This window comes from Gopherus evgoodei, chromosome 2, assembly GCF_007399415.2.
Source record: "Gopherus evgoodei ecotype Sinaloan lineage chromosome 2, rGopEvg1_v1.p, whole genome shotgun sequence".
NCBI classification, from domain to species: Eukaryota; Metazoa; Chordata; order Testudines; family Testudinidae; genus Gopherus; species Gopherus evgoodei.
In genome coordinates, this window is record NC_044323.1 from 68,737,437 (window position 1) to 68,752,058 (window position 14,622).

A 14,622-nucleotide genomic window follows, 5' to 3' on the forward strand; every position below is an offset into this window, starting at 1 on the left:
GGTTAGTGTGGCCGCAAATTGACGGTATTGGCCTCCGGGCGGTATCCCACAGTGCAGCACTGTGACCGCTCTGGACAGCAATCTGAACTCAGATGCACTGGCCAGGTAGACAGGAAAAGCCCCACGAACTTTTGCATTTCATTTCCTGTTTGGCCAGCGTGGAGAGCTCACCAGCACAGGTGACCACGCAGAGCTCATCAGCACAGGTAACAATGCAGTCTCCTGAGAATCGAAAAAGAGCTCCAGCATCGACTGCACAGGAGGTACTGGATCTGATCGCTATATGGGGAGAGGATTCTGTGCTAACAGAAATCCATTCCATAAGACAAAATGAAAAACATCTGAAAAAATTTCCAAGGCTACGATGGAGAAAGGCCACACCAGGGACTCACTGCAATGCAGAGTGAAAGTTAAGAAGCTCAGACAAGCCTACCAGAAAACCAAAGAAGCAAACGGAAGGTCCGGGGCAGGGCCGAAAACATGCCGCTTCTATGCTGAGCTGCATGCAATTCTAGGGGGGTCCGCCACCACCACCGCACCCCTGTCCGTGGATTCCGAGGTGGGGTTGGTAATCTCAGCCATGGCTGAGGATTCTGCGGATGGGGAAGATGAGGAGGAGGAAAAGGAGGACGAGCTTGCAGAGAGCACACAGCACTCCGTTCTCCCCAACAGCCAGGAGCTTTTTCTCACCCAGACGGAATTACCCTCTCAGCCCTCCCAAGCCACTAGCCCAGACAATGAAGCCATGGAAGCAACCTCTGGTGAGTGTACCTTTGTAAATATAAAACATGGTTTAAAAGCAAGCGTTTTTTAGTGATTGATTTGCCCTGAGGACTTGGGATGCATTCGCGGCCAGTACAGTTATTGGAAAAGTTTGTTAATGTGTCTGGGGATGGAGCAGAAATCCTCCAGGGACATCTCCATGAAGCTCTCCTGGAGGTACTCCAAAAGCCTTTGCAGAAGGTTTCTGGGCAAGGCAGCCTTATTCCGTCCACCATGGTAGGACACTTAACCAGACCATGCATGTAGCAAGTAATCTGGTATCATTGCATGACAAAGCCTAGCTGCATATGGTCCCGGTGATTGCTGGCATTCAAGCAACATCCGTTCTTCAGGAATTTAATTAAGTGGACAGAGATGGCCATTCCTACTGGGCTGTTTGCCTGTTGCTTAAAAGGAATCCTTCCTTGCAGGTAGCCAAGCGGGGGGAGAGGAGGGGAGGGGGGAATGGCACTGAGCTTTTTCGCGTTTGGCTAGCAGGGATCTCCCCTGCTACCAGCCACGCGGTGGGGGAGGAAGGGGGGTGATTAGCAGTGATCTTCCATGATACCAGCCACGTGGTGGGGGGTGGGTTAAAGCGATCATCCCAGAGAATTGGATGGGGGGGTGGTTTCTGCTGCTGCATGTTAACAGGAAAGAAGCATCACTGAACTGGATTTGCTTGGTATTTGGGAAAGGAGGGCACTGTTATATGAAGGCTGCAGAAGCCAAAAGACAATGGCTTACCATGGCCACATGCAAGCTGAATTCTGCTGCCCGGATCTGTGTCTGTGAGATCTCTAACACCAGAGCTGCAGGCACTCAATATTAAGGTGCAAAATGCGACCTTGTGGTGAAATCACATGTGCTATGTAAGGTGAATAGTGTTGTTCACTGTGAAAGTATATAACCATTGTTCTGTAAAATGTATCTTTTTAAATACTTCTCTCCCTTTTTTACCTCCCTTATGCAGCTGCAAATTTTTCAAGCCTCCCTACTCCATCCCAAAGGCTATCTCAGATAAGGCAGAGGAAAAAAAAGACGCGAGACGAAATGTTCTCGGAAATCATGGAAGTAACCCGCAATGAAAGAGCTCATCTGAATGAGTGGAAGGACGTGGTATCAAATTACAGGAAAGATGCCAGTGAATGTGAGGACAGGAAGGACCAACGTGAGGAGAGGAGAGACACACTTGAGATGAGAGGTGGTGGCAGGAAGATCAGAGGTGTAGGCAGGAAGATCAGCGGTGGTGGGATGCAACGCTGGGGCTGCTGCATGATCAAAGTGACATCCTCCGACATCTGGTGGAGTTTCAGGAACAGCAGCAGGGTCACAGAGTGCCGCTGCAGCCCCTGTGTAACCACCCTCACCACTCACCATGTTCCATATCTTCCTCACCCAGATGTGTAAGAATGCGTGGGTGCACCCACCCACTCCACCCCCGTGGACAGCCCAACCAAAAGGCTGTCATTACTTGGAAATATTTTTAGTGGCTTTTTCCTTCCCTCCTATCCTCCTCCCAAACCACACCCGGGATACCTTGTCAGTTCTCTCCCTCTTTTTATAATGACTTTTTAATAAAGAATACATGATTTTTAAATGATAGTGACTTTATTTCCTTAAGCAAGCTGTAATTTAAGGGGGAGGGTGGGTTGCTTACAGGGAAAGAGTCAATCAAGGGGGGGTTCATCAAGGGGAAAGAAACACAACAGTCACACCGTACCCTGACCCGTGATGAAACTCATTTTCAAAGCTTCTCTGATGCGCACTGCTTCGTGGTGTGCTCTTCTAATCTTCCTGGTGTCTGGCTGCATGTAATCAGCGGCCAGGTGATTTGCCTCAGCCTTCTACCCCTCCATAAAGTTCTCCCCCTTACTCTCACAGAGATTGTGGAGCACACAGCAAGCAGCAGTAACAATGGGGACATTGGTTTGGCTGAGCTCTGAGTGAGTCAGTAATGTGCGCCAGCGCGCCTTTAAACGGCCAAATGCACATTCTACCACCATTTTGCACTTGCTCAGCCTGTAGTTGAACAGCTCCTGACTACTGTCCAGGCTGCCTGTGTATGGCTTCATGAGCTATGGCATCAAGGGGTAGTCTGGGTCCCCCAGGATAACTACAGGCATTTTAACATCCCCAACTGTTATTTTCTGGTCTGGGAAGTAATTCCCTTGCTGCAGCCATTTAAACAGAGTAGTGTTCCTGAAGACACGAGCATCATGAACCCTTCCTGACCATCCCACGTGGATGTTGGTGAAACGTCCCTTGTGATCCACCAGTGCTTGCAACACCATGGAACAATACCCCTTGCGGTTTACGTACTGGGTGCCCTGGTGCTCCGGTGCCAAGACAAGGATATGGGTTCCATCTATCGCCCCCCCCCGACAGTTAGGGAATCCCATTGCAGCAAAGCCATCCACTATGACCTGCACGTTTCCCAGAGTCACAACCTTTCGTAGCAGCAGCTTAATGATTGCTTTGGCTACTTGCATCACAGCAGCCCCCACAGTAGATTTCCCACTCCAAATTGATTCCCGACTGAGCGGTAGCTGTCTGGCGTTGCAAGCTTCCAGAGGGCTATTGCCACTCGCTTCTCAACTGCAAGGGCTGCTCTCATCTTGGTATTATGGCGTTTCAGGGCTGGGGAAAGCAAGTCACAAAGTTCCAGGGAAGTGCCCTTATGCATGCGAAAGTTTCGCAGCCACTGCGAATCGTCCCAAACCTGCAAAACAATGCAGTCTCACCAGTCTGTGCTTGTTTCCCAGGCCCAAAATCGGCGTTCAATGGCTAGAACCTGCCCCATTACCAGCAGGATCTCCAAAGTGCAGGGGCCCGTGGTTTGAGAGAATTCTGTGTCCATGTCCTCATCACTCTCGTCGCTGCTCTGCCATAGCCGCCTCCTCCTCACCTGGCTTTGCAGGTCCTGGTTCAGCATAGATTGCACGAAAATGCACGAGGTGTTTACAGCATCCACGATTGCAGTCTTGATCTGAGCAGGGTCCATGCTTGCTGTGCTATGGCGTTTGCACAGTTCACCCAGGAAAAAAGGCATGAAATGGTTGTCTGCTGCTTTCACAGAGGGAGGGGTGAGGCTGTACCCAGAACCACCCGCGACAATGTTTTTTGCCCCATCAGGCACTGGGATCTCAACCCAGAATTCCAAGGGGCAGAGGAGACTGCGGGAACTATGGGATAGCTACGGAATAGCTACCCACAGTGCAACGCTCCAGAAATTGAAGCGAGCCTCGGTGCATGGACGCACACCACTGAATTAATGTGCTTAGTGTGGCCGCATGCACTTGACTTTATAGAATCTGTTTTACAAAACCGGTTTATGTAAAATCGGAATAATCCCGTAGTGTAGACATACCCTAAGTTGAATCTGATCTCTAGTCAAAATAACACCTACAATTAAACAATTATTAACTAGAGAAAGGATATTCATCACGTGACAGATAAGATTTTCAATTTTTTTCTGATTTTTGCAGTTCTGTGCCTACAACAACAGAAGCCAAGGCAACATCCATCTGGAAAATGTGACTATATCTTATTAACTAAAACCAACATTTATTGATGATACTAAATATTTATTTGTTTAGGATTTTTTAACATAAATAGCTGCTTCAACATATTCCTTAAAAATGTAAAAACAAATCAATATTCTTCTTTAACTCTTAGTTTAACAGCTATATATTTATCATATGAACCACAAAGCTCCACCATAGACAAGAAAGGTACCTATGTTCCCCTTCCACACATGGAAGCACAATAATCAACAGCCCCAAGGTATCTGATGTGTATCTATTTGGCTGCATCCTCACCCTCTCCCTTTTATGCATTAGTGGTGGAATATGGGTAGAGTAAGAGGAGGGCTACAAAAACAAGTGGAGATGGAGAATTCCTGGTGCCAACCCTGCAAAACCCCAGGCAGCTGCATGGACAGTCTTTACACTCCTTCAGGACCCTCCAGAAATAACAACACAGCGGCTCCAGGCCATGCTGCCATTAGTTGACTGTTCAAGTGATCCATTCTATAACCCCTACCATAGGGCTTGGAGAGTTTAAGAGTAGTTAATGGTGCTTCAAGCAGCATCAACTCAGTGGATTTTAATCCTTGGTAGAGGAGAACATGCTGCTAAACAATTTGCCCTCAACTCTTCCATTGCCTGGCCACACAACCTTTTCCCATGCAGACAGTCCGCTGGGTTTTATATGGAGGGAAAATGAGAATATTGGTGATGCAAACAGATCATCATAACTAGTGTTAGTGGAGCTACTAACAAGCAGTTAACTCACCTTCCCAACCCTGCCTTTACAGACTAGGAATGTCAGTTTCCTCAAACTTTGGAAGCTTCGGCAAGGCTGCAGAAGCCTGACATATCAAACACCACCACACATAGGAAGTGGCACATACTAATCTGAAATACATTTATTTTTAAGATACACGTTTAGGCCCCAATTCAGCAAAACACTTAAGCCTATGTTTAAAGTTAAGTGCATGTTTTAGGGCCTTAATTTCTCAAATCAGGGCTGAATCAGTGCCCAAATTTTTTAAAAGTCCCTTAAAAAGAGGGAAGGTAAATTTCTGTAGAGCACTGTTCAGATGAACTCCAAATGAGATGGATTTAGGCCTTTTTAGATTAATATTGTATATATTCTATACAGACAAAGAATAAGTGTTTTTGCAGGTACTGACACCTATTTACTTTTTCAATTCAGTGAAAAATCATTGATCATTTAAAGTGAAATTCACCCTTCTCTCCTCTTCCTCTCATGTACAAATCCCAATTAACTTGGCTTTTTGTGGAGAATTTTGTGATTTGGGGAGGCATGGAATCCAGCTCCAAACCTATCAACAGGAGGCAAGGCTGCAATGCAGCCCCCCAGAGACCATTATTAAAGCCTAATGGATTAAATAAAAGCTGCATTCCCAAAATGCAAATCTTTTAGCCCCATCCTAGGTCCTCCACCAATAACTCACCTCGATACCAGTTTCTTTAGGGCTGGTGAAAAGCCCCTCTCTCCAGCATATAGGGGTGCAGTGGCACCCATGCCCAGCCACAAAACCAGTTTTCCCTAGCCGCACAATGGGGCAATAAAGGGCTTGAGAATGCTGAGAGCCTTGCACAGGGTCTGGATAATTCCATCCTTAGAAAATATCTCTTCACTTACGGATCAAGGACTTTTCCAAGCTGAGGCTGAAATTTTTCCTTGAAATCATCACTTCTTTTGGACACTATTTTTGCTGCTTTCTTTCTACAACATTGGAAAATAATTGTCAGACATGGTTGCTAAATGATGGCATTATAATTTGAAGGAAATAGAAATAAGAAATAAGAATGCACTCCACAACCTACAACCTTCCTGTTTTGAAAACAAAGATATATTTGATTTGTATTTAGAAACCTAATTTCAATGTATATTTTCATAGTACTTTTTTCCAACTTTTAAAATATATTAACATTTAGAGTTAATTTGCAAATGGGAGAGCAGCAGGGGCATCCAAAATATGTCTCATTTGCCCTTCCAAAATCCCACACTGGCATAAATCAGTTATTTGTGCACCTAAGTCAGGCACAACATGCGGCCCATGGAGGCTCACTGTGTGGCCCGTGGCGGGGAATCAAAGGGCTCTGGGCTGCCCGCAGCGACGGGGAGCCCAGAGCTCTTTAAATCTCAGCCGCGGCCAGGATTCATAGGGCTCTGGGCTACCCGCAGCAGCCGGGAGCCCAGAGCCCTTTAAATCTCAGCTGCGGCCGGGATTCAAAAGGCTCTGAGCTGCCCACAGCCGCGGGGAGCCCAGAGCCCTTAAAATCCCAACCACAGCCGGGATTCAAAGGGCTCTGGGCTTCCAGCAGCGGCGGGGAGCCCTGAGCCCTTTAAATCTCAGCCGCGGCCGGGATTCACAGGGCTCTGGGCTACCTGCAGCAGCCGGGAGCCCAGAGCCCTTTAAATCTCAGCTGCGGCCGGGATTCAAAGGGCTCTGGGCTGCCTGCAGAAGTTTCCGGCCACAGCTGAGATTTAAAGGGCTCAGGGCTCCCCGCCTCCACGGGCAGTCCAGAGCCATTTGCATCCCGGTGGCGGCTGAGATTTAAAGGGCTCAGGGCTCCCCACGGCTGCAGGTACCCAAGAGCCCTTTGAATCCCAGCCGCGGCTCCAGCGGATGGGCTGGGGCTGGATTTAAAGGGCTCGGGCTCTCCTCAGTAGCAGGAGCTCTGGGCCCTTTAAATCCTTGCCCCAGCCCCGCAAAGCTCCGGGTTCCCCCAGCCGCCGGAGTCCCGGGCCCTTTACTTTGCCCCTGACAGCTCCCAGCCACCTCTTCAGCTAGGAGCCCCTGGTTGATTTAAAATCAAGTATCACCTCCTCACCCCCAATCTTCCTTTTTGGCCCACAGCTGTTTTGGTGGGGCAGCGCTGGGGAAGGAGGGTTTGTTTCTGCAGGGCTGGGCGGTGCTGGGGTGGGGTGTTTCCGCGGGGCCAGGAGAGTTCGGCCCTCAGCTGTTTTCTTTGGAGTAATGTGGCCCTCGCCGCTTTACGAGTTGTGCAGGCCTGACCTAAGTGAAAATCTTTCTCCACGGGCTACAAAACAAGAGCTCAGCATCTTCTACTCATCATGCTAGCTGGAGAAGACACTAGGGTCACAGAACCATGCCCTTCACAAAAGAGTAGAAGCCTATGTATGGGTAGGCAAAATTTCTTAGCTATAATGAATTTCCAGGGGAAAAAAATAAAGGAATTTTGCATGTGATTCATTGCAGATGTAAAACTACATTCAGTCGTAAAGGCCTGGCTTGGCAAATCAGGCCCCCAATCTATTACTATCCATTCTAACTTACAGTTGGAGATTGTAAAGCCAGCGTAAAGATTTGGATACATTTCGTCCATCATTAAAGTGAGGTGTTTCTTTTCCATAAACATGATATTTGTTGAATGTTGATGGCTCATATTTCCTGTTTATTGCTTCCCCTGTGGAAGCAAATGTTTTTCTTTACTCTGTGTGAAATACATTGACTGGGAAAATATACTGGAATAAATATCTTTCCTCCTGCAATTCTATGAAGAAACAACAACAAAACCTTTGAAATTCTGATTTCATTTGGTTTATTGCACTCTCTTCAATCTGCTTTTGAAAGAATCTCATCTGATATTTTCAGGAAAACATTTTCCATTGCTTGCTTTACATTAAAAGTTTCATCTGGCTATATTATAGCATACAAAATCTATATAATTCATCAAGATTGATGGGGATAGTGGACATTTACTGTTTTTAGAAGTACATGCATTCCATCTGAATGGGACAGATTCTCTCTTGTGCTGTTGACTTTTTATGCTGCTCTGGTGGTGTAGACAGGTTGTAAAGGGGATGAAAACAGATCCCAGTGAATACTTCCAACAGCAAAGTGGTACTAGAATGGCTCTCTGCTATCTCCAACACAACCTCCAACATAGAGGTAAACAGAGTGCCATTACAAACTAACACAATTTAAAGCTGGCCTCTGGCTGGAGCCAGAATATGGGAAGTGCAAATGCGTCTGAAAGGAAATAGAGAATCTTGCTTTGCACTTTTATCCCCCTCTACCTCCCTACGTATGTCACTTATCTTCTTAGACAGTGCCTGTGCCTTCTTATATGTTTGGCCAGCATCTAGGAAAATGTGGATGCCAGTGGAATGCAAAACATTATTTATTCTATCTACTTTATACACGGGTACATTGAAGCTCAGAGCATAAATCACAGAATTGGGAACAGAACCCAGATGTCCCGACTCTTAATCTCCTTTTCTAAGCTTTAATACTTGCTCATTATGACCCAAAATTAAAGGAACTAGTTTTACAAATCTATTTTGTTGTCTTATTTGTACATATATATTAATATCTCCATGACAGAATCCTCTTCCCAAAAATGATTTTTCAAAAGAACTGTAACTTTTTAGCTTCATATTAATTTATAGCTGAATGATTAGATATGGTATGTTATGTGTTGTAAAGCATCAAAAAGCTATAACTAGCTTTATACATATTTAGACTTTTTGTATTACTGATCACTAGCCCCTGATCTTACTCACCTACATTGTAATCATTGTGTGTCACAACATACAACTCGTGTCCTTCTTTTGCTTCATTATCCACTACCTCAAAGGTTTTTGGTGGATTTATAAGCTCTCCACCAGGTGTGTCTGCAAAGTGAACAAATACTAATCAATATGGTAATAAAATCTCTTGTAAAAGTTCAATATGCAGGAAAAGTCTTATTTTAACAGTATCTTACTGGAATGAATACTTTGGCAATATAATATTTACTATCAAAGTTTCAGTCAGGCTGCTTTCCATTAACACAGCCATGATGAAATGGGATGGGGGAGACCTGCAGGGGGCTGAGATGGGACTTCAAGGTCCTAGGCCTCTATATCAGAAGTTCTCAACCTGTGGTCCGCGGACCACAGGCTCAATTCAGATAGTAAGGTGCACGCCTGGGCTGTTGTACACGAGAGAATGAAGGGCCACCCACTTAATTAGTGGAGCTCCAGGGCTGTGGCTACTGGGGAGACATGGCCTTCCTTCCCAGCATCAGCTCTGTGGCTGCAATTGGCAGGGGAGAGACCCCCTCCTTCCCAGCCCCAGCTTGGGGGCTGCCGCAACAGGGGAAAGAGGGAGAGACCCCCCAGCTCGAGGGCTGCTGTGCCAGTGGGAGAGAAGGAACATCCATCGCATTAGAAAGGTAAGACTACTGATATTAAAATATGAGTTGTGTGCTTTTATTTGTACAACAAAAACTGTTAATTATTAAGGTTTTTTTTATATAGTGCTTTTATCCAAAGCTCTTTACAATAGTTAGCTAATGGCATAAACAACATTTGGAAAGATCATTAAGTGATCTGCAAGACCCTCAGCAATTTTCAAGTGTCCCACGAAAAAAAAACTTTGAGAACCACTGCTCTGTATGATCAATCCTGGCCTCTAGTGGATCCCTGAAATCTGCACCAATTTCAGAAAATCTAAGTTTAGGGAGGGACAGAAATCCCTACCCTTCCTGTGTGTTCTTGATGTTTGAGTATTTTAGTTAATACATTTTTATTACTTATATGCTCTTTTTTGTAATTAGCAGTTGTAATTAGTATTTCTTTTCTATTACACAGGAATTGTTTTAAAGAATAATGCTTATTATTTATGTAACTTCCTAAATCCCATGTTAAATGATAAATTACCATGTATTCAATCAACAGCAATACGTTTTAACACTAAGTGTGTTACCTCTGATGGTTGTTGTTCCAAAAGTGGTAGCAGTCACATCCATGCCTTTAGGTAACATTGAAGTTTGATCATATGACCTCCCCAGAGGTGCTTGGCGATTTCTTAAATACAGGGCTTCTTTTCTCTCTTCAATTTTTTGTTGAAACCGAGTTTTTCTAGGTGGATTTGTCAAGAAGCCAGCCTGAAGAAATCACACATAGTATGAGTGGCAGAGACACAGCATAATCTCTCTAATTCAGAACCAAAAAAAAAAAATTGTCTCTCTCTACTGCTCAGCAAGATTTAATAGTAGGAGTGCTTTAATGAGCATTACTTTCACCAAATATACTATAAAACACTAGTACACTGACTTACTTATACACTTACTAATACTTAGCATCAGCAATTAATGCCAAGCTACAGGTTAGATAGATTTTTTATGCAGAATTCTCTTTATATATGTGTTTTTCACTTGTTAATTTGCAAAATTTGCAGAATTTTGCCCTTAGTTTCTAAAATGTAATACCACAAACATTATTTCTGAAATTAAGTGTACACCTTGAGTACACTAGGATATCAAAAGTATCACTTTTAGTTAGCAAAATCATTTAAAGACCAAAAGCAAGAAAATTAGTAAATTTAACAGTGCTCCTAAACAGTGTTCTGAGGTATTAAATCAGTTCATTAACAGCTTCAATATTTTATCTCTGAAACCAGTCAGAGAGACAGCAGTAAAAATGTTGTGTGTGGAGGGGCTGAGAGTTAAAGAACTAGAAATTGGAATGAATAATGAAGATTGTTACTGTAAAATGGAATTCAATAAAAATCTCTATTTTTTAAATGTCTTTCTATTTATTTCACAGTTCAAATTCCTTTGATTGACTTCAGCCTTCTCCATTTTCCTCGCACCAGCCCCAGCTGTGTCGCTGAGGGGCAGCTGGGGAAAGGTTCTGCACTCACCTCTGGCGGGAAGCGGAGCGCCATGGCTGGGAGCTGGCGGAGAGGAGCTGGCTGGGGTTGGGCTGCTCCGCTTCCCGCTGCCAGTGAGTGCAGGGAGATTGGGGAATGGACGCCCTCCGCACTCACCTGCAGTGGGAAGTGAAGCGATGCAGCCCCAGCCCGCTCCACTCAGCCAGCTCCCAGCCGTGGCGCTCCGCTTCCCACTGCAGGTGAGTGCATGGAGGTTGGGGAAAGGATGCCCCCCGTACTCACCTGTGGCAGGAAGCTGGGAGCTGGCGGAGTGGAGTGGGCTGGGGCCGGGCTGCTCCACTTCCACTGCTGCTGGTGAGTGCAGGGAGGATCTCTTCCTCCGACCTCCTCCCCCAAGCGACACGGCTGGGGCCAGGGTGAGGGAAGCAGAGCGGGCTGCTCCTGGTCCCCTGCTAATCCCCTGGGTCACTCTGGGACTGCAGGGCCCCCAAAAGTGCCCTCCCACTGCTCCTGCTCCCCTGACCACCCCTGAAACCCTCTGCCCCTTATCAAACCCCTTAGCCCCAGCCTGGCCCGACGCCCTTAACACGCTGCTCAGAGCAGTGTGTCAGAGCTTTACTATGTTGTACGTGAACCCGCGTTCTATCAGGTCGCGTTATATCGGGGTAGAGGTGTACATAGATAACAATAATATTAATTGTAGGGGGGTTTGGAGGGAGCAAGAGGGTTGAACAACTGAAAGGTATGGGCGGGTAGATTGTGCCACTGAGTGGGAGAATTGTCTCTATTCTTTATATGGGGATTGAGGTGTTGGTCATAGGTACATGTTAGCAGCTGAGAGGATGTTTAGAGCATTTGTCATTGTTAAGTGGATGTAGTGGAAGGGGAGTGGGATATTTGTCACTGAGGAAAAGGGAGTCTCTTCTTCACTTTTCTTGCTCCCTTCCCCTCATTATTTTCTTATCTTCCTGGTATTTCTCTCCTTTTGGATCCTGATTTGGTTCTTCCTTCCCCTCTTGGGGGTTTAGCTGCATCTCTCCTGTGCATTAGGAATGTGTACCTTCTCATACAGCAGCTATATATGCTCATTTATGACTGGGCAGAACCAAGTTACAGATCAATACAAGTTATTCAGGACTATTTTTAAACACACAAAAGATTCAGATTCTTACACTCAGTGAAGACCGGGAGCTAATGCCATGTGTCAAATGAACTGCAATATCAGGATCATTTGCTCTGCCATAGAATATTCTTTCAGCACCAGGAGCTGGACTTGTAGAATTGAGAAACTTTCTCACAACTGGGGGTGTAATAGGCTGAAAGACAACGGAAAAACAATTTTACAGGAAATAGTGACTTATTAGCTTTTTCTTTGTTCTTCCCATTAGAGACATGCTTGTCATCAGAAGAATATGTCAGCTAATCTGTTTCATGGTTGTCAAGGTTTCTTCCCCACTCTGAACTTTAGAGTACAGATGTGGGGACCTGCATGGACACTTCTAATCTTAATTACCAGCTTAGATCTGGTATCGCTGCCACCATCCCCTAAGCACTACTTTTTTTCCCTGGGTAGTTTTGAGGGACTTCACCAATTCCCTGGTGAACGCAGATCCAAACCCCTTGGATCTTAAAACAAGGAAAAATCAATCAGGTATTAAGAAAAAGGCTTTTAATTAAAGAAAAGAAAGGTAAAAGAAAACCCTCTGGGAGAGATTAGCATGCCAGCTACTCTCTCAGACAACAGATTCAAAACACAGAGGATGTTCCCCTGGGAACAAATTTAGTTACACAAAATAATACCCAAATACCCAATTTGATTTTACCTCTAATTGCATAAAAGACAGGTTACAAAGAAATAAACATAAACCTATTTATTCCTTTCTAAAACTTACTACTCTGATAAGAGGCTGGTTCCTTGATCTTTTTCATTCCGGCTGAAACTGAAAACTGACTAAACAAAGGAAAAACTTCCCTCCTTCCTTTTGAAACATCTTGTTCCCCCATTGGTTCCTCTGGTCAGGTGTCAGCTAGGCTAGGTGAACTTTTTAACCCTTTACAGGTAAAAAAGGCATTAACCCTTAACCATCTGTTTATGACAATGGTATTTTCCTGTACAGCCTGCTCATCATCCTCTTCACTTGCAGGATCATCGACCAAAAGAGCTTTTTCAAAGGAAAGAATGATCTTCTTCAAGGGGAGTAATAGTATCTCTATAAGCAATAGAGGACAGTACCCTAACCTGTTTATAACACAGTTTGGTCCTACTCCATACAGGCAAGACCAAATCACATTATACCATGGATGGAAAAGGTGTTTAAACATGGTGGATTTTATAGAGTAGACATGACCAAAATAGAAATGTGCACAGTGTTTTGTGAGGGCATCAACTAATCTCTGAGATCACATGGGACATAGTGTATTGAACTACACGGAAAATTATTTAAGTTCTTGCATTTCAAGAAAAGAAGAGATGGGCAAAAATCTCTTAGGCCTGATTCTCCTCTCAGTTACGCCACTATGTATCAGGAGTATCATGTGTTGATTTACACTGGTTTAAAACAGGTATAAGTGAGGCCTTATTTACACTTTACATTATTTTCCCCTGTTGTTACTAGCAGTTCAGTTCTACCAATGGTGGTCACTACTATGGCTGTCAGCATTGTTATCTTTTATTTGTAGCTCTGAGCCGGGCTACATGACAACCATGTTAAAATTAACAGTGGCTGCAGAACCTGATCTATGCTAGGGCTGCCAATATTGCTAACACCAGACCAGCTGACCCAGTTATAGCAACAGTGGGAAATTGTTACATAAAATCCCTAGCATAGACAGTCTGAGAGGAGAACCAGGCTAACCTGTGGGCAGAGACTTAACTGGTTTATTATACCTATGTCTCAATGTCTCTGCTAGGAGATGTGATTTGGTGCCTGAAATACTGTCCCAACAAACCTAATACACTCACCCTGGGAAAAACTTCAGTGAGACAACTGGCAGCTGTATCTCCAGTTGGGATCAGTTTTCCTGCCTAAACAATGAAAACAAAAAATAATGCAGAGACCACAGAACATACCAGTAGTAGGGACTGGCCAGCAGGATCAGCATTTTAAACCTTGCAGGGAATTTTGCCTGGTCCTGCCCTAGCAACATTATGACAAAACCGTATTTGAATAGAGGGGAAAAAATAGAAATAAAATGAATATACAAACCCAGCGACTCTGCCCTAGGAACTATCACTCGCTGGGAGTCCCTCTCACAGACCCCCGAGTCCCCAAAATGTGAGCAGAGCTCTGGCTCGAGGGACACCCTGAGAACCCCGAGGTGCTGGAGCGTGGGAGGAAGGGGGGTTATAGATTAACTACGGGGGGGCGGGGTGGAGAAGGAGACAGACAGGGACAGAAGGACGGACACAGACAGAGGGCCCACAGGCAGAGGAACACATGGAGAGAGAAACAGACAGACACGGGAGAGAGACACAGACAGACACATGGACACAGACAGACAACCGGACACGGGGGACACACGGACGCACAGGGACACACACGGACCGACACACGGACGCAGACACACGGACGCAGACACACTCACTGTTGGCAGCTCGGGAAACCTGTCAAAGAACCGCCCCCGGTACACCGGCCGCAGCTCCCCGACCATGGCGGCGCCGGGCCGGGCAGGCTGAGAGGCGGCGGCCGCCCCGGCGAGATGTT

At 45.4% G+C, this 14,622-nt stretch overlaps 1 protein-coding gene across 3 annotated transcripts in view; it reads right to left on the reverse strand.

Moving 5' to 3' along the window:
• Window positions 1-14,622, reverse strand: part of EFHB (EF-hand domain family member B) — a 50,835-nt gene that overhangs the window by 36,092 nt on the left and 121 nt on the right. Inside the window, exons 1-7 of one of the 3 annotated variants that reach the window (XM_030550924.1) lie at window positions 14,504-14,609; window positions 13,881-13,943; window positions 12,091-12,234; window positions 10,010-10,190; window positions 8,824-8,934; window positions 7,595-7,724; window positions 5,932-6,015 (exon numbers count right to left, since the gene is read on the reverse strand). In XM_030550924.1, coding sequence (XP_030406784.1) covers window positions 5,932-6,015; window positions 7,595-7,724; window positions 8,824-8,934; window positions 10,010-10,190; window positions 12,091-12,234; window positions 13,881-13,943; window positions 14,504-14,569 — 779 coding nt within the window. In that variant the 5' untranslated portion in view covers window positions 14,570-14,609. Of the gene's footprint in view, window positions 1-5,931; window positions 6,016-7,594; window positions 7,725-8,823; window positions 8,935-10,009; window positions 10,191-12,090; window positions 12,235-13,880; window positions 13,944-14,503; window positions 14,610-14,622 lie in introns of those variants that run through there. The other 2 variants (XM_030550925.1, XM_030550926.1) reach the window with 2 other exon arrangements.